Source organism: Thunnus thynnus, chromosome 4 (assembly GCF_963924715.1).
Source record: "Thunnus thynnus chromosome 4, fThuThy2.1, whole genome shotgun sequence".
NCBI classification, from domain to species: Eukaryota; Metazoa; Chordata; class Actinopteri; order Scombriformes; family Scombridae; genus Thunnus; species Thunnus thynnus.
Window position 1 is genome coordinate 28,010,520 of NC_089520.1, and position 18,914 is coordinate 28,029,433.

Genomic DNA, 18,914 nt, shown 5'->3' on the forward strand with positions numbered 1-18,914 from the left:
TGCTCATAAGTTGTGGAATATTTCTTCCTCCAAAATCGATATTCCTTCATTAATCCCTCTGAAAGATATTGTTTATCTGGTGTGTGGGTGGTGGGAGGGGGACGCTAGAAAAAGTGGCCAAGGTAAGATGAGCGGTTTGTAATTGATTCTTCTGAATTCAGTGGTGAGACGTGTTTGTTTTTTAAGATAAATTAGATTATGCTAATGACCGCGTTGCAAAACACGAAGAGAAATTGCTGTAAGATCAGCTTTAGACAATAATAAGGAAATAAAGCAAATATATGCTAGTGTGGAACACGTAGCTGTATAAATAATGGACCAGAACCTTCAGAATACGACTGCAGAAATGTCAGACTAACTAAAATAGGACACTAACAGTCAGACAAAGCAGCTGGTGGGGTATCGCACACTTTTTTTCCCCCGAACTCGTAAAAACCACGACGCATAAACTTCCTTCAAATTTGAAAGTGTAAATCACGACCCAGGAGTGATCTAATGACTTTACTCACAGCTTGGTGACGAAACTTCAGGCTCCCTGAGCTAGTATGCCCTGACGCGTGTAAGGCTCTATTCTTCAGTTCATAAGGCCTGTGTTTTACCTACAAAGGTAAAAAAAAAAAAAAAAAAAAAAATCAACATTTCTGAGGGAAAACACACTATTACTCACGGCACGGCAAAATAATGCCGTCCAAGAATAGCTGATGGAGAACTTTGGTGTGGTAAACTTCCAGAGGACCCCAAATCAGGGCCTGAGGCAGTAAATGTGGGGCCTGTTTGTTAATGATAGAGAGAGAGAGAGATGCCAGCAACGCCGCTAATTACACAAGCACACATACGCTGCGCCCTGGCGGTCGGTGGAGCAAGTATAAGGTTAGACTGTGCTCCATCACGTCGACTACACCACATACAGAGGAGGGGGTGTTACACTTTGTACACCGTGATTTGCTTCATAATTTAGGTAGAAGGGTGGAGTGGGTGTTGATTTTGGATACATTCAGCAGACAGGTTTGAACTAAAAAACAAGACTTGGTCATCGATTTGAAGCTGCCATGAAGGTTAATGAGAACAGACATCTTGGTTCATCTGCCTTTGATCCCCCCCGTGCATAGAGATTCTTCATTTCTTTACGAGGTCACTGGCAGTAACCTGAGCAGGGCCATAAATAGTGTCCATCCCAGACAGGCCCGGTGTCTGTCAATACTCAGAAAGTTCATACACTACATCCGCAAAGCTCAGGCAGAAACACGACTGCTGACACCAAACTTGTGGTATTGGAGAAAACACACTTGAAAAAAACATTGTGGTCCTATGACCCTTTTGGATATATTAGTGAATAAATTATTCTCTCTTCGCACGGTGTTGGAACGCGTCTGACAGGCCCGATCACACAGCGGAGGATGAGGGTTTGGCCTCATGTGTGGTGTTGTACTGCCCCCGTGTGGCTGTGAAGCGTCACTGATAACTCGGGTAGTTTTTGAGGTCATCCAGATTTATTATGGTGACAGTAAAAACTGAACTGGTGCCCTTTTTGCGCAAGAGCCATTTCCCTCCTTAGACCTGAACTCACTAAAATAATGAAACCCACAGCAAAGCGCTGTCTGGCATCAGCAAGAACTGGCAAGACAGAGACTACAGTTTTTTCCCTCCAAGGTCAGACTTCAAAAGATGATTGATTAAATTAAGATGAATTAAATCTCTGATGCCTAACATGGCCAGCACAGACTGGAGGACATGCTTCAGCATTTTTTAGAATTATTTATTTAAAAATATTACACAGCTTTTGAATATGAAATTGCCTAGAAGTCTAGAAAAGCCCTGACCAAAAAGGTCTGACTCAGTTCAACATGATTTCATTGATAAATAAAACATCAAGCTCACAGAGAGGCCAAGAAACATGAAAATGATCTTCTTAACTCTCAAAATACTCTTTTGCTTTGCACCAGACTAAATGCAAATTGTGCTCATTTCATTTCAGACCAATTAACAGCATTCAAAAGGCTTTAGAAAAAGGGATTGTAGCAGCACCCTCATCATTTGACCATACTGACAATGAATTTCCTTTGGTAAAATGCAAAGGAATTTATAATAAAACAGACATCAGTATCAATGGCATATTTCATAAAACCAATAAGACATACAATTAAATAATAACTGTGACAAATTATAAAAGAAAAACATGTAAACTGTAAATAAAGATGCAATAGTAACAGTTACATTTAAAAAGCTTGTGCAATATTTGTGATGTTCAGCTGACAAAAGCAACATTATTGTCATTAGGTTTTGTGTAACAATGGAGTGTTGGATTTTATCTATAAATACTTGAATGTATGTTTCACAATACTTAAAATTTGTTTAAAAGTGTCACTGTACAGGCATGCATACTAACATGAATACTGATACAAAAGAAAATGTCTCTTGGCTTTCCATCTCTTATTGTTAGAGTTTTAAGTGTTTGTGATGAGCATAACTTAAAAAAAACTTAAAAGAAGGTATTCTGGATGTGCTCAGAAACTGCGATTGTCAACAGCTCTGACAAGTCTCGCGTCAAGGTGACACTGATCAAAGGTGACAAGATGTCGCATGTGAAGAGACGCCGAAACAGCTGCTCATTAGCTAACTTTGTCTGCATAGAATGAAGTAGACACAGCAGAGGTAATGAAGAAACATAGCAAACATCTTATCATTCCCCAGATGTTTCGACTGCACGCGGCTCGTCCTTTAACTGATTTGACACTAATAGAGCTGGTGGAAGCTATTCAAACCCGAGTTGTCCGCCATACTGCTTTCACTCATCCAGACCTATCAAAGCAGCGGACGGGCAGTTGACAAATACTCCCGACAGACCACTGACGTCCACTGGTGTATGTATAACTTTAAAATAGTCACAAAAAGTACACTGCGAATGTCAAGATGTCTTTTGGGCAGGTTCATGTTTGTAGCCAGGTGTGTATAATTTAAGGGTTCTTCAGTAGCCAGATGTTTGAACGCTCCCCACTCCCACTCCGAGAGACTCTAGAGTTCATCATGAAGGATACGACGCTGCCATTTGGGATGGTGTGTGACATAACTGGCTGCGTCCAGCACAAGGCGCATGAACTCCCCCACGTCAAAGGAGTAGTTGGTAAACTTTGGATGGTCCCCAAGGGTGGGATGGTGACCCTGAGAAAAGTGTTAGAGCAAAGTGTATACAGTAAATGGACATATAAAAGTGTGTAGAAACAAAAACATGGCAGCATATGAATGTGTGTGTTTGTGTTGTGGGGCTGTCCTTACAGTTAGATGACAAGAGATAATATAAGAGAGAAATGAATTATGTGCGTTTGCTCTGCTGTGCCTATAATTGCTCACACACATAATTAAGTGCGTGTGTACGAGTGTAAGTGTGTGTGCGTGTTTATATGTGAGATAGGTGAGATGAATTGAGAAAGCTCATGCTGAGGTGTCGGGGAGCTAATGGCTGGTACGGGAGTTTCCCCTACCTTGTCCTGTGGGAGCACTTTGTCCGCTGTCTGCCAAGTCACGTATCGAATGCCCCGCAGCCGAGCCAAATCTCGATAGCAGCTCTCATCCTGACAATTATATCTGGGAGGGACAGATGCAGACACTTTATCTCTTGCTCTCCTAGGTGTGCCTCACTTTCACTCTCTCTTGCTCCATCTTTCTCTCGCGCACGTTCTATGTGCACTGTGGCTTTCTCTCGGTGTCACTCACCAAAATGCACAAACACTCCCACACATGCTCCTACAGGTACACATACAAACACGCACACACATATTCCAAGAAGTTTCCCTACCCAGGGTAGCCAGGTGTGATGAATGCCTGGTTAATTAGGCAGTATTTCACAGTCATACACCAAGTGGCTGAGGGGAACTTTGGGCACAGCGCTCTGCCAAACCCATCGCTCTCCCTGCTCCCCTCTCTTTCTGTCTTTCACACACACTCACACATACACACGCACAGGCAAACACAAAGTGTCACTCACAGCTCAAAGACGACAGCCCAGTCGGGGAGGAAGAGGAGGTGTGTAAGACCCGCCCCATGCATCCCTATAAAGATGTCAGAGTTGTGGGTGATCCTCAACTGCTCCAGGAAGGGAACATCCCTAAAGGACGGAGGGAGTCATGCATCAATCATCTTCACTGGGTAAACACTGTCACCATTACACAATTTCAAAAGCTACACACTTTCTGTATTCTTACGCAGCACCGCTCCTGACCAATGCTGCATTGAATAGTTCCTGTAGTAATGTGGCAAACACTCTATAACTCACTTGTATTTGTAGTCCACCACATTGACCTCCAGTAGTGGCACAGTCTTGAGGGCATTTACAAGCTGTAATAACAATAGAAGGATGAGTTCTTTGATCAATGGGAGAGCAAACAAATATGGGCAGTGACCATATAAATCACAAGCCTTTTTTACTCATACTGTTTATAGCAAATAAGATTTTAAATAGGCACTTAACAGAGGCAGGCAGTAAATCAATGGTGGGAAGGAGGGGCAGAGGGAGTGGGAGGGTTGTATAGAGTGAAGAAACAGAAAGAGACAAGAAGAGGGGAAGAGGAAAATGGGGAGACAGAAAAAAGGAAAGGGAGGACAGGTGGCAGAACACGATGAAGGGAAAAGAAGAAGTGCTTGAAAGAAAGAGACAGAAGCAGGGAAGGAGGAAGGGAGGGAGGTGCTTGACTCACCTCCACTTGGTTTAATATCCTTCTGTATTCTGTGCTGCGAGCCAGCAGGGTGACACGAACACGCCCCTCCTGAAAACAGCAATGCACCCAATAATCAATCAGACAAGGACAGAAAAGATACGCGTCTGGGAAAACATGATGCTCATTCAAAATAACTTAAAGGCTTCTACTTCAAAGGTTTCTTTTATATGGCACAGAGGAACAGATAAATTAGGTAAAATCACATTACATGAGTAATTTTTTTAAGTGGAATCAAAGAGGGTCTTTTCTGATATGCTCTTATTAGTTTATACAGTGCATACATTCATCTTCTTATTCTATATTCTTCTACTGCCACCTTGTGTCCTGAAAGAGTATTTAGATTTTTTGGAGGTATCATCATTTGTGCAATAAATGTTGTAACAAAGGGAAGTAAAATATAAGCATTGTAACTTCACTATCCTTAATTCAAAGTAATGACAATTACAACAAAGTACAACTCCTCTGAACACAACAAACCAACCAAACCACAACAACTTAGTACAGGCAGTGAGCATATTTGTATGTATTCAGCACAACCTAATTTTTCATCTTCTGCTTAAAGAAGTATTGAAAATTATGCCATTCTGAACAGAGCCAGACCAGAGCAAATTATGAGGAAGGGGAGATAGGAGGAAAGAGTGGTGAGGGCAGATGAATAGGACACAATAGAGAAGAGCAGCAGTGCGAGTCTCTAGCTGTGCCATTAATCTAGGGATGAAAGGAGGAGCCGGGGAGAGGGTCAGGGCCGAGAACACCTCTCATTCAGTCACCAGCTATCGCTAGCAGCCCTGTGTCTCACTAAAAAGTCTTTTAGCATATTTCCAGTGAGGGTCATGAATACCCAATGAGCTGATTCACAAGAAGGAAGAAGTCATCGGACTTTGCTGGTCATAAAGATACTAGGGCAGTACCTGACTCAGAATTTTTGTCAGTTGAATCGGATTTGGCTGTTCAATACAAAGATTAGACTATTTGTTCCTTTTTTTCATATAGACTATCTGGTGATCAGAAAATCCATTGGCATGAGTTTCAGTGATGATTTCAACCACAGTAAAATAGTTAAATGCAACAGAGTCATGGGAACATATTTTTGAGCATTTAAGAATAAATAAAAGGCAGCTACATATGATGCAAGATTTGAATTGCGGCCTATTTGAATTGCTAACATATAATGTCGGGCTACCATATGTATTTGTTGGAATAATGAGACAGGTAGCACACATGTATGTCTTCTCTTATATTTCAAGTTCTTAAAAACTATTTGTTATTTAATTCATTTGATTTATTTTCAGTTTTATTTTATTTTCATTACAAACAAATGTGTATTGAATAAACAAACAAAATAGTTTAAAATAAATTCATGGCACTGCCTGTTATGAAATACTGTAACTGACATCTCTTCTTCAACAGGATAGGCCTACTTCTTTATTTCTCTTTAAACATAAAAACTAATAAATACATCCAAATAAGAATAATAACCAAATTAAATTATTTAAGAATGTAATTATTTTTTAGGTGAAAAAAATAAAAACAGTAGGCATGAAAATTTTAAATAAATTCAAAGCATTGTCCGCTTTGAAATAATAACTTCTGGTCTTATTAGGCTACTGCATTTCTCTTTAAACATAAAATAAATTAATCCAAAGTGTAAATGAATAAATAAACGAATTAAACACTTGCAGTTTAAGATTTGATTGACAAAAAAAAAACAAAAAAACCACAACTGCTTGACTTGAAGAATGTCAGTCGACTGAGGGTTCTCCGACAGATGATTCGACTGATCGACTGTCAGGGGGCTTCCCTAAAAGATAAAGTCAAGCACTTCAAACCTGGGTTCATAAAACAGCTGTGAGGAGTGCTAGAGCATTATATATGTTGGAGATGAATAAGGAGGTGAATGAATGGCTGTGAGTGTGCATGTATGTACAGTACTTGTGCATGTATTCTTTCAGAAATTAGTAAGCTACACATATCAGTGAGGAGTTTATTGTATTAGTGAGATCACCTACACTAATGTCTGATTTTAGCCAGTGTAGGGACTTGGTTCTCTATCCCTAAGTCTGCTATTCACTATAAAATTTACTGTGAAAACCTGATCTCAGCTTCAAAATTGCAAGGACAGTGAGATCAGTTTCCAAACTCCAAACTCCACATCCAAAATACAAACTATAGTATTTTCTTCTGATAACATGATTAAATCTGTTCATAAAAATTACTTTAAAAAATAATTATCAGGTAATATTATCAGGTGTTGTGTCCAGCTGTTGAAATAGACCAAATTAGACAATATTCAGCTGGGTTATGTGTTCATGACAACTGCTTCAAAAGTAGCCATGTAGCATCCTGGTGGTCAAGTGATTCATAGTTGGCAGTTTTAATCTTCTGTCACCTGGTCCATGCCAAATTTGAAGTACATTAGGATCACCAGTCTAAAACTTGATTGGTGGTTAAACAAGAATCTGTTGATTCATACAGTATCAAAATGGCTCTTCCTTGGCCTGATGTCTGGCCTCTGTCAGAACTTAACATGTCGTACTTGATGAGAGATTTTCAGAGAGATTTCAGAAGGATTTCATCAACATATGAAAATGTAATTTTGGTATTGGATTCCAAAAATGTCCCCACTGTGAGCTCATGTTCACTGCTCACTTTAAAAAAAAAGATTCCTTTATATTACTAAGCTGTATAAAGTCTTACCACAGAAATATCATGACTTTTGTGGATAAATAACTGGAATATGAATAAATAACTTTAATGTATGAAGTTGCAATCAACAAGGATCATAATGCTTGGCTAAGGCATTGCCAGATTCAGACAGAATAGTAGAACAGTAGACTTAGATTTGACTGTAATGATCTGAAAAATCTGAATAAAAGGCACTCGATCAAAAACCATGTAATCAAAAAATTCAAGTATGAACACACTAAGGACGCCCCCTGTGACAATCATGAATCCTGTGGTACGAGTCTGGCCGGGGACTTTGGTTGATTGTAATTATCTGTAAACTGTCTATGAAGGTATAAAATGCCCAAAAACAATCAAATGAAAAAAAATCCTGAACCCGATAGCTGTCATCTTACTTTTTCCTCTAGTGAGCATGTTAAAGGATAGGTTCACATTTTTGTAAGTTTGTCTTTAATCCTCACATATGCATTAAAACAGTTTTTTTCTTGCTATAATCCCTCCACCTGTTTATACTGGCCATTAAAAGATCCCTTCTGACATAATTCCAGTACAATTATTGGGGGACAAAAAAGGGACAGAAAGCAGAAAAACTGGTCAAAATAATGCAACCCCTCTTGACCACACACTGGCTTCACTAACTGATGTCTACATATCTACTTTGGTGGAAAAGCAGCATGTCGGAAGAATTATTGCTGCTGTTCCCTGACCGGGAATCAAACCCAGGCCGCGGTGGCAAAAGTGCCAAATCCTAACCACTAGACCACCAGGGAAATGTAGCACAACATTGGGCTTGTATGACAACATTAGGGTCATTCTTAGGATGAACTGTTTTTCATATGTTTAAGTTAACTGACCAAAAAGTACATACAAGGATGTTACTGCCCACCATTTCCAGTGCAGTGATTTGAACTTACAGAGACTTGAAACTTAAGGTATGTAATCTATTATATATCTATTGATTTGTTTGTCAAAGTTCTGTTCTCACTCTGTGCCAGTTGCCCCTTTCACTCATGCTATTTTGGTACATGTGTTAAAGAACACTAAATAAACACACTTGCAGGCTTTCTCTGCTGGTCTACTGCTTAGGTTTTGGAGCTTTCACTAACGTAGTCTGAGTTTTAATCCCTTGAATCCCTAAATTGTGGGCTGAATTTAAAATATATTGTTACACAATATACCATTAACAGATTGATCTGTTTAAAAGTGTGTACTTAAATGAAAAATACAATACCAAAGGAAAATAGTGTCAAGCGGTCTAACCCACACTCAAGCCTAAGTGGGGGGTTTCAATATGAATAAAAAGTGTTTCAAAAGGTTGGAAATTTGTATGTTGAAAACAAATGCATTGTAAAGTGTTCCCTGAACAAGAACCGAACCCGGGGCCCCAGGAGTGAGCACACTGAATCCGAACCACTGGTGACCACGGATGACCTGCTCTGCTTTGCTTTTAGAGTACCACTAAGTCTTACATGGACTGTAGTTTAGTCATTGAATTGTGTCTGTTCTATAGATAGAGAATGTGAGGACTAGCATGTTTACAAGTATTCTAAGTGTAAAACTTTTCCAGGAAGTATCTATCTATCTATCTATCAATCAATCTATCTATCTAGTTTGTTTACTCAACAATAGTTAAATCATAACCTTCCATTTCATTCTTATCATAATAGGTCTGTTAATGTGTCTGTGACTGATGAGTGTTTGTGTTCCCACTACTTTGTCTTCCATTTATCTGTCACCCAAACATGCATTCTTGCATACGTTGGTGTACTGTTTATATTCTCACACCCCTCACAAGCTCCCTGGTGGTCTAGTGGTTAGGATTCGGCGCTCTCACCGCCGCGGCCCGGGTTCGATTCCCGGTCAGGGAACGCTCACTTTATGTATACTGTAAACTGAGAGTCTATGAAGGTGAATGATGATCAGCTGCTTGATAGCAGATATAATCACTTCAGGCTCTGTGTACCACAACCTTCCATGACTCACACTTAGATACATGTCCATGCCACTTATGACTGATGTTAATGGTGTGGCTGGTTATGGTTGGGAATATCATAAAACATACACCAACAACAAGGAAACTCCTTTGGAAAAGAGGAGAAGTTGCAACCATCACTGACAGAAACATACTAACAACAACAAGAGTTAAATCATAACCTTCCTTTTTGTGTGTTTTGGTGAGGGCTGAGAAAACGGCAGGTGATGTACATGCATCATGTCTTTGCCATTTGAATGTATACATACATTATGACAGGAATGTGCCGAGTGCTAGACAAGAGACAGAGAGGCATCATGCAAGGACAGGAGAGCCAGGATATTCAACAAATGCTGATAGCAGAAACAAAACACCCCTACTTGACAATGATGCATTATTGACAAGAGTACTGCAGAACATTTACAAAGACTGGAAACAATCATGATGAAAAGTTCCCTGACCGGGAATCGAACCCCGGCTGCGGCGGTGAGAGCGCCGAATCCTAACCACTAGACCACCAGGGACCCACATGAACAAAATAAACCACCTTCTGCCTGAAAGCAGCATGGCCATTCATGGGTGAACATTTGTGAAGGAACCATACCAGTAGTTTTACATGTTTAAGCTAATTGACCAGGAGAGCATACACTTAATGTTTCTGCAGACCATTTTCCAATCCTGTGATTTCTTCTCTTCATCGCAAACTGGCCAGTAGCTGACATATTTTGCTCTGGATAAAAGCAATATTATTATCATATACAGAATTATTCATTCATTCATTACACATATGTACTTACTCCAGTTCAGACCAGTACCAGAGCTTATCCCAATGTTTACTATGCAGAGGGTTAAGATGAGGCCTTGGAAAGGTTGTCAGTGATGGTCAATTTATACAAATTCACAAAAAAAATGTTTTTTTTATTTCTTACACTGTTGTTGCTGTTGGTTAGTATTGTTGTGATGATTAAACTGATAAAGAATGAATAAACTAAACCAGGATTAATGATTGTTAGCAGTGATGAGTGTTTGTGTTCCCACTACTTTTTCTATGTCTTCCATTTAATACATATGGGTGACCTGTTTATCCGTCACCCAAACATGCATTCTTGCATACGTTGGTGTTCTGTTTACATTCTCACACCACTAACAAGCTCCCTGGTGGTCTAGTGGTTAGGATTCGGCGCTCTCACCGCCGCGGCCCGGGTTCGATTCCCGGTCAGGGAACGCACACTTTATGTATACTGCAAACTGAGAGTCTATGAAGGTGAATGATGATCAGCTGCTTGATAGCAGATATAATCACTTCAGGCTTGTTTCAGTCTGTGTACCACAACCTTCCATGACTCACACTTAGATACATGTCCATGCCACTTATGACTGATGTTAATGGTGTGGCTGGTTATGTTTGGGAATATCATAAATCATAAAACATACACCAACAACAAGGAAACTCCTTTGGAAAAGAGAAGTTGCAACCATCACTGACAGAAACATACTAACAACAACAAGAGTTAAATCATAACCTTCCTTTTTGTGTGTTTTGGTGAGGGCTGAGAAAACGGCAGGTGATGTACATGCATCATGTCTTTGCCATTTGAATGTATACATACATTATGACAGGAATGTGCCAACACAAAGTGCTAGACAAGAGACAGAAAGGCATCATGCAAGGACAGGAGAGCCAGGATATTCAACAAATGCTGATAGCAGAAACAATGATGAAATTCATCAAAACACCCCTACTTGACAATGATGCATTATTGACAAGAGTACTGCAGAACATTTACAAAGACTGGAAACAATCATGATGAAAAGTTCCCTGACCGGGAATCGAACCCGGGCCGCGGCGGTGAGAGCGCCGAATCCTAACCACTAGACCACCAGGGACCTATATCAACAAGATGAACCACCTTCTGCCTGAAAGCAGCATGGCCATTCATGGGTGAACATTTGTGAAGGAACCATACCAGTAGTTTTACATGTTTAAGCTAATTGACCAGGGGTCCGTTTCACAAAGCAGGTTCAACAAACTCTGAGTCTAATCCTGAACTCTGAGTTGATCTACTCTGAGATAGGAAACTATCTTTCCGGTTCCAGAACAGCTGATTTGAGTCAGTTTATTCAACTCGGGATAGTTTCACCTGGAGTTAAGCGCGTGCACTACAACTATAAAAAGCCAGCATCAATGGAGCCCCGATTCAACGAGTCACCATGGCAACGGGGAAGAGGAGGGCTGCGTTTTTCACCCCACTAGAACTAGAAATCTTAATTCTCTCATACGACGAGTTTGAACATGTTTTCAAAAAGAAGTGCAACACCGCTGCAGCTGCAAAAGAGAGGGAGACGGCGTGGGAGAACATCGCTGCTCTGGTCAATGCGTAAGTTTAAATGTAGTCCTTTGCAATCACAATAATATTACAGAGGAAAACTGCTTGATTGGTCGCCTATTAATTTATTTCATTTAGGTCCAATCCCGCAAGGGAGAAGCGCACTTGGCAGCAGTTTAGGATGAAATATAAAAACATTGTTCAAACAGGTGAGACCTCAGCATAATCTCATGGGGGAACCTCATTTTGATCATGTTTTACATTGTAAAGTAAATATTAAGTGGCTGTTTGACTGTGCAGTTGTTTTATCCCCAACATAATGCTGGTTTCACACACATAAATGTCTTCTCATCTACATCATGTTCTGTTAAATAATTAATCCTATTTAAACTAACACAGACTTCTACTCAGCCAACAGAAAGAAGGCAGATGTCCGTAAAACGGGTGGTGGTCCAGCACCGCCACCTCTAATGGAGGCAGAGGAGCTGGCCCTAAGCCAGACTATAGGAAGGCCAGTGGCTGGCTCCGACATTGTACAAAAAACTTCCGTTTGCAAAGAAACGCAGCGCAACACACAATATCTGCTGGGATGTGAGAGCATGACTACGATTGGTAATGTTGCAAATGTAAGGACGGATTAGGTTGTGTATGTAGATGATGGACTGTGACGTGAAACGGTACCGCTCAAAAAGATAATTGTCTGGAAATGCTAGAACATCTATGCGCGGTCTGATAACCATCTCTCAACGAATATTTAATTCTCTGCGCAGTAATGCTGCACCGTCATCCACGGGATCGTTATCAAAAGGACATGCCATGTTAGTGAAAAAGTCGCCACCTACTGTGCCTAATGGACTTCTAATATACTGACTCGGATTTTTTTAATGATTTTTTTAAATGACAGACGGCAGAACTAGGCTACGCCAAAACTCGCCTGCTGACTGAATGAATGAGGAAATCAAATGGAGTGTGTGGCTCTGAAAGAGGGCGGAGACTGAGAGAAACTCGAGGTTCACTGAGAAAAACCTGGTCCCGACCAGGTTAGGTTCATAGAGTCTGTTACTACGGTAACTGACCAAGAGCTTAAGTTACCTCTCTCTCTCTGAAACAGGCTAGAGTTACCCCTCTTTCTCTGGTTTGAGTTACCTCCCTTTTTGAAACGGAAAACTCAGAGTTTCCCTCATTTCAGGGTTAACAGACTCTGAGTTTTCACTAAACCTGCTTTGTGAAACGGACCCCAGGAGAGCATACAATTAATGTTTCTGCAGACCATTTTCCAATCCTGCGATTTCTTCTCTTCATCGCAAACTGGCCAGTAGCTGACATATTTTGCTCTGGATAAAAGCAATATTATTATCATATACAGAATTATTCATTCATTCATTACACATATGTACATACTCCAGTTCAGACCAGTACCAGAGCTTATCCCAATGTTTACTATGCAGAGGGTTAAGATGATGCCTTGGAAAGGTTGTCAGTGATGGTCAATTTATACAAATTCACAAAAAAAATGTTTTTCTTATTTCTTACACTGTTGTTGCTGTTGGTTAGTATTGTTGTGATGATTATACTGATAAAGAATGAATAAACTAAACCAGGATTAATGATTGTTAGCAGTGATGAGTGTTTGTGTTCCCACTACCTTTTCTATGTCTTACATATGGGTGACCTGTTTATCCGTCACCCAAACATGCATTCCTGCATACATTGGTGTTCTGTTTACATTCTCACACCCCTCACAAGCTCCCTGGTGGTCTAGTGGTTAGGATTCGGCGCTCTCACCGCCGCGGCCCGGGTTCGATTCCCGGTCAGGGAACGCTCACTTTATGTATACTGCAAACTGGGAGTCTGTGAAGGTGAATGATGATCAGCTGCTTGATAGCAGATATAATCACTTCAGGCTTGTTTCAGTCTGTGTACCACAACCTTCCATGACTCACACTTAGATACATGTCCATGCCACTTATGACTGATGTTAATGGTGTGGCTGGTTATGGTTGGGAATATCATAAAACATACACCAACAACAAGGAAACTCCTTTGGAAAAGAGAAGTTGCAACCATCACTGACAGAAACATACTAACAACAACAAGAGTTAAATCATAACCTTCCTTTTTGTGTGTTTTGGTGAGGGCTGAGAAAACGGCAGGTGATGTACATGCATCATGTCTTTGCCATTTGAATGTATACATACATTATGACAGGAATGTGCCGAGTGCTAGACAAGAGACAGAGAGGCATCATGCAAGGACAGGAGAGCCAGGATATTCAACAAATGCTGATAGCAGAAACAAAACACCCCTACTTGACAATGATGCATTATTGACAAGAGTACTGCAGAATATTTACAAAGACTGGAAACAATCATGATGAAAAGTTCCCTGACCGGGAATCGAACCCGGGCCGCGGCGGTGAGAGCGCCGAATCCTAACCACTAGACCACCAGGGACCCACATGAACAAAATTAACCACCTTCTGCCTGAAAGCAGCATGGCCATTCATGGGTGAACATTTGTGAAGGAACCATACCAGTAGTTTTACATGTTTAAGCTAATTGACCAGGAGAGCATACACTTAATGTTTCTGCAGACCATTTTCCAATCCTGTGATTTCTTCTCTTCATCGCAAACTGGCCAGTAGCTGACATATTTTGCTCTGGATAAAAGCAATATTATTATCATATACAGAATTATTCATTCATTCATTACACATATGTACTTACTCCAGTTCAGACCAGTGCCAGAGCTTATCCCAATGTTTACTATGCAGAGGGTTAAGATGATGCCTTGGAAAGGTTGTCAGTGATGGTCAATTTATACAAATTCACAAAAAAATGTTGTTGTTTTTTATTTCTTACACTGTTGTTGCTGTTGGTTAGTATTGTTGTGATGATTAAACTGATAAAGAATGAATAAACTAAACCAGGATTAATGATTGTTAGCAGTGATGAGTGTTTGTGTTCCCACTACTTTCTCTATGTCTTCCATTTAATACATATGGGTGACCTGTTTATCCGTCACCCAAACATGCATTCTTGCATACATTGGTGTACTGTTTACATTCTCACACAGCTAACAAGCTCCCTGGTGGTCTAGTGGTTAGGATTCGGCGCTCTCACCGCCGCGGCCCGGGTTCGATTCCCGGTCAGGGAACGCACACTTTATGTATACTGCAAACTGGGAGTCTATGAAGGTAAACGATGATCAGCTGCTTGATAGCAAATATAATCACTTCAGGCTTGTTTCAGTCTGTGTACCACAACCTTCCATGACTCACACTTAGATACATGTCCATGTCACTTATGACTGATGTTAATGGTGTGGCTGGTTATGTTTGGGAATATCATAAAACATACACCAACAACAAGGAAACTCCTTTGGAAAAGAGGAGAAGTTGCAACCAACACTGACAGAAACATACTAACAACAACAAGAGTTAAATCATAACCTTCCTTTTTGTGTGTTTTGGTGAGGGCTGAGAAAACGGCAGGTGATGTACATGCATCATGTCTTTGCCATTTGAATGTATACATACATTATGACAGGAATGTGCCAACACAAAGTGCTAGACAAGAGACAGAAAGGCATCATGCAAGGACAGGAGAGCCAGGATATTCAACAAATGCTGATAGCAGAAACAAAACACCCATACTTGACAATGATGCATTATTGACAAGAGTACTGCAGAACATTTACAAAGACTGGAAACAATCATGATGAAAAGTTCCCTGACCGGGAATCGAACCCGGGCCGCGGCGGTGAGAGCGCCGAATCCTAACCACTAGACCACCAGGGACCCACATGAACAAAATTAACCACCTTCTGCCTGAAAGCAGCATGGCCATTCATGGGTGAACTGTGAAGGAACCATACCAGTAGTTTTACATGTTTAAGCTAATTGACCAGGAGAGCATACAATTAATGTTTCTGCAGACCATTTTCCAATCCTGTGATTTCTTCCCTTCATCGCAAACTAGCCAGTAGCTGACATATTTTGCTCTGGATAAAAGCAATATTATTATCATATACAGAATTATTCATTCATTCATTACACATATGTACTTACTCCAGTTCAGACCAGTGCCAGAGCTTATCCCAATGTTTACTATGCAGAGGGTTAAGATGATGCCTTGGAAAGGTTGTCAGTGATGGTCAATTTATACAAATTCACAAAAAAATGTTGTTGTTTTTTATTTCTTACACTGTTGTTGCTGTTGGTTAGTATTGTTGTGATGATTAAACTGATAAAGAATGAATAAACTAAACCAGGATTAATGATTGTTAGCAGTGATGAGTGTTTGTGTTCCCACTACTTTCTCTATGTCTTCCATTTAATACATATGGGTGACCTGTTTATCCGTCACCCAAACATGCATTCCTGCATACATTGGTGTACTGTTTACATTCTCACACAGCTAACAAGCTCCCTGGTGGTCTAGTGGTTAGGATTCGGCGCTCTCACCGCCGCGGCCCGGGTTCGATTCCCGGTCAGGGAACGCACACTTTATGTATACTGCAAACTGGGAGTCTATGAAGGTAAACGATGATCAGCTGCTTGATAGCAGATATAATCACTTCAGGCTTGTTTCAGTCTGTGTACCACAACCTTCCATGACTCACACTTAGATACATGTCCATGCCACTTATGACTGATGTTAATGGTGTGGCTGGTTATGGTTGGGAATATCATAAATCATAAAACATACACCAACAACAAGGAAACTCCTTTGGCAAAGAGGAGAAGTTGCAACCATCACTGACAGAAACATACTAACAACAACAAGAGTTAAATCATAACCTTCCTTTTTGTGTGTTTTGGTGAGGGCTGAGAAAACAGCAGGTGATGTACATGCATCATGTCTTTGCCATTTGAATGTATACATACATTATGACAGGAATGTGCCAACACAAAGTGCTAGACAAGAGACAGAAAGGCATCATGCAAGGACAGGAGAGCCAGGATATTCAACAAATGCTGATAGCAGAAACAATGATGAAATTCATCAAAACACCCCTACTTGACAATGATGCATTATTGACAAGAGTACTGCAGAATATTTACAAAGACTGGAAACAATCATGATGAAAAGTTCCCTGATCGGGAATCGAACCCGGGCCGCGGCGGTGAGAGCGCCGAATCCTAACCACTAGACCACCAGGGACCCACATGAACAAAATAAACCACCTTCTGCCTGAAAGCAGCATGGCCATTCATGGGTGAACATTTGTGAAGGAACCATACCAGTAGTTTTACATGTTTAAGCTAATTGACCAGGAGAGCATACACTTAATGTTTCTGCAGACCATTTTCCAATCCTGTGATTTCTTCTCTTCATCGCAAACTGGCCAGTAGCTGACATATTTTGCTCTGGATAAAAGCAATATTATTATCATATATAGAATTATTCATTCATTCATTACACATATGTACTTACTCCAGTTCAGACCAGTGCCAGAGCTTATTCCAATGTTTACTATGCAGAGGGTTAAGATGATGCCTTGGAAAGGTTGTCAGTGATGGTCAATTTATACAAATTCACAAAAAAAATGTTTTTCTTATTTCTTACACTGTTGTTGCTGTTGGTTAGTATTGTTGTGATGATTATACTGATAAAGAATGAATAAACTAAACCAGGATTAATGATTGTTAGCAGTGATGAGTGTTTGTGTTCCCACTACTTTTTCTATGTCTTCCATTTAATACATATGGGTGACCTGTTTATCCGTCACCCAAACATGCATTCCTGCATACATTGGTGTACTGTTTACATTCTCACACCCCTCACAAGCTCCCTGGTGGTCTAGTGGTTAGGATTCGGCGCTCTCACCGCCGCGGCCCGGGTTCGATTCCCGGTCAGGGAACGCACACTTTATGTATACCGCAAACTGGGAGTCTATGAAGGTAAACGATGATCAGCTGCTTGATAGCAGATATAATCACTTCAGGCTTGTTTCAGTCTGTGTACCACAACCTTCCATGACTCACACTTAGATACATGTCCATGTCACTTATGACTGATCTTAATGGTGTGGCTGGTTATGTTCGGGAATATCATAAAACATACACCAACAACAAGGAAACTCCTTTGGAAAAGAGGAGAAGTTGCAACCATCACTGACAGAAACATACTAACAACAACAAGAGTTAAATCATAACCTTCCTTTTCGTGTGTTTTGGTGAGGGCTGAGAAAACGGCAGGTGATGTACATGCATCATGTCTTTGCCATTTGAATGTATACATACATTATGACAGGAATGTGCCGAGTGCTAGACAAGAGACAGAGAGGCATCATGCAAGGACAGGAGAGCCAGGATATTCAACAAATGCTGATAGCAGAAACAAAACACCCCTACTTGACAATGATGCATTATTGACAAGAGCACTGCAGAACATTTACAAAGACTGGAAACAATCATGATGAAAAGTTCCCTGACCGGGAATCGAACCCGGGCCGCGGCGGTGAGAGCGCCGAATCCTAACCACTAGACCACCAGGGACCCACATGAACAAAATAAACCACCTTCTGCCTGAAAGCAGCATGGCCATTCATGGGTGAACATTTGTGAAGGAACCATACCAGTAGTTTTACATGTTTAAGCTAATTGACCAGGAGAGCATACACTTAATGTTTCTGCAGACCATTTTCCAATCCTGTGATTTCTTCTCTTCATCGCAAACTGGCCAGTAGCTGACATATTTTGCTCTGGATAAAAGCAATATTATTATCATATATAGAATTATTCATTCATTCATTACACATATGTACTTACTCCAGTTCAGACCAGTGCCAGAGCTTATTCCAATGTTTACTATGCAGAGGGTTAAGATGAGGCCTTGGAAAGGTTGTCAGTGATGGTCAATTTATACAAATTCACAAAAAAAATGTTTTTCTTATTTCTTACACTGTTGTTGCTGTTGGTTAGTATTGTTGTGATGATTATACTGATAAAGAATGAATAAACTAAACCAGGATTAATGATTGTTAGCAGTGATGAGTGTTTGTGTTCCCACTACCTTTTCTATGTCTTCCATTTAATACATATGGGTGACCTGTTTATCCGTCACCCAAACATGCATTCCTGCATACATTGGTGTACTGTTTACATTCTCACACCCCTCACAAGCTCCCTGGTGGTCTAGTGGTTAGGATTCGGCGCTCTCACCGCCGCGGCCCGGGTTCGATTCCCGGTCAGGGAACGCACACTTTATGTAT

The 18,914-nt window shown here is 40.6% G+C and overlaps 1 protein-coding gene and 13 non-coding genes across 15 annotated transcripts in view; 7 read left to right on the forward strand and 7 right to left on the reverse strand.

Annotated features, from left to right (window-relative positions):
• Positions 1–1,740: 1,740 nt before the first annotated feature.
• Positions 1,741–18,914, reverse strand: part of eogt (EGF domain-specific O-linked N-acetylglucosamine (GlcNAc) transferase) — a 30,758-nt gene continuing 13,584 nt past the window's right edge. For both annotated transcript variants that reach the window (XM_067588058.1, XM_067588059.1), the window contains exons 12-16: positions 4,692–4,760; positions 4,271–4,332; positions 3,983–4,102; positions 3,480–3,582; positions 1,741–3,159 (exon numbers count right to left, since the gene is read on the reverse strand). In XM_067588058.1, coding sequence (XP_067444159.1) covers positions 3,013–3,159; positions 3,480–3,582; positions 3,983–4,102; positions 4,271–4,332; positions 4,692–4,760 — 501 coding nt within the window. In that variant the 3' untranslated portion in view covers positions 1,741–3,012. The remainder of the gene's footprint in view (positions 3,160–3,479; positions 3,583–3,982; positions 4,103–4,270; positions 4,333–4,691; positions 4,761–18,914) is intronic.
• trnae-cuc (transfer RNA glutamic acid (anticodon CUC)) lies at positions 9,194–9,265 on the forward strand. Its single transcript has one exon. It is a non-coding gene; the product is annotated as a tRNA-Glu (tRNA).
• Positions 9,822–9,893, reverse strand: trnae-cuc (transfer RNA glutamic acid (anticodon CUC)). Its single transcript has one exon. It is a non-coding gene; the product is annotated as a tRNA-Glu (tRNA).
• Positions 10,522–10,593, forward strand: trnae-cuc (transfer RNA glutamic acid (anticodon CUC)). Its single transcript has one exon. It is a non-coding gene; the product is annotated as a tRNA-Glu (tRNA).
• Positions 11,185–11,256, reverse strand: trnae-cuc (transfer RNA glutamic acid (anticodon CUC)). The gene has a single exon. It is a non-coding gene; the product is annotated as a tRNA-Glu (tRNA).
• Positions 13,444–13,515, forward strand: trnae-cuc (transfer RNA glutamic acid (anticodon CUC)). Its single transcript has one exon. It is a non-coding gene; the product is annotated as a tRNA-Glu (tRNA).
• trnae-cuc (transfer RNA glutamic acid (anticodon CUC)) lies at positions 14,078–14,149 on the reverse strand. Its single transcript has one exon. It is a non-coding gene; the product is annotated as a tRNA-Glu (tRNA).
• Positions 14,781–14,852, forward strand: trnae-cuc (transfer RNA glutamic acid (anticodon CUC)). Its single transcript has one exon. It is a non-coding gene; the product is annotated as a tRNA-Glu (tRNA).
• trnae-cuc (transfer RNA glutamic acid (anticodon CUC)) lies at positions 15,424–15,495 on the reverse strand. Its single transcript has one exon. It is a non-coding gene; the product is annotated as a tRNA-Glu (tRNA).
• trnae-cuc (transfer RNA glutamic acid (anticodon CUC)) lies at positions 16,124–16,195 on the forward strand. The gene has a single exon. It is a non-coding gene; the product is annotated as a tRNA-Glu (tRNA).
• Positions 16,790–16,861, reverse strand: trnae-cuc (transfer RNA glutamic acid (anticodon CUC)). Its single transcript has one exon. It is a non-coding gene; the product is annotated as a tRNA-Glu (tRNA).
• trnae-cuc (transfer RNA glutamic acid (anticodon CUC)) lies at positions 17,490–17,561 on the forward strand. The gene has a single exon. It is a non-coding gene; the product is annotated as a tRNA-Glu (tRNA).
• Positions 18,127–18,198, reverse strand: trnae-cuc (transfer RNA glutamic acid (anticodon CUC)). The gene has a single exon. It is a non-coding gene; the product is annotated as a tRNA-Glu (tRNA).
• trnae-cuc (transfer RNA glutamic acid (anticodon CUC)) lies at positions 18,827–18,898 on the forward strand. Its single transcript has one exon. It is a non-coding gene; the product is annotated as a tRNA-Glu (tRNA).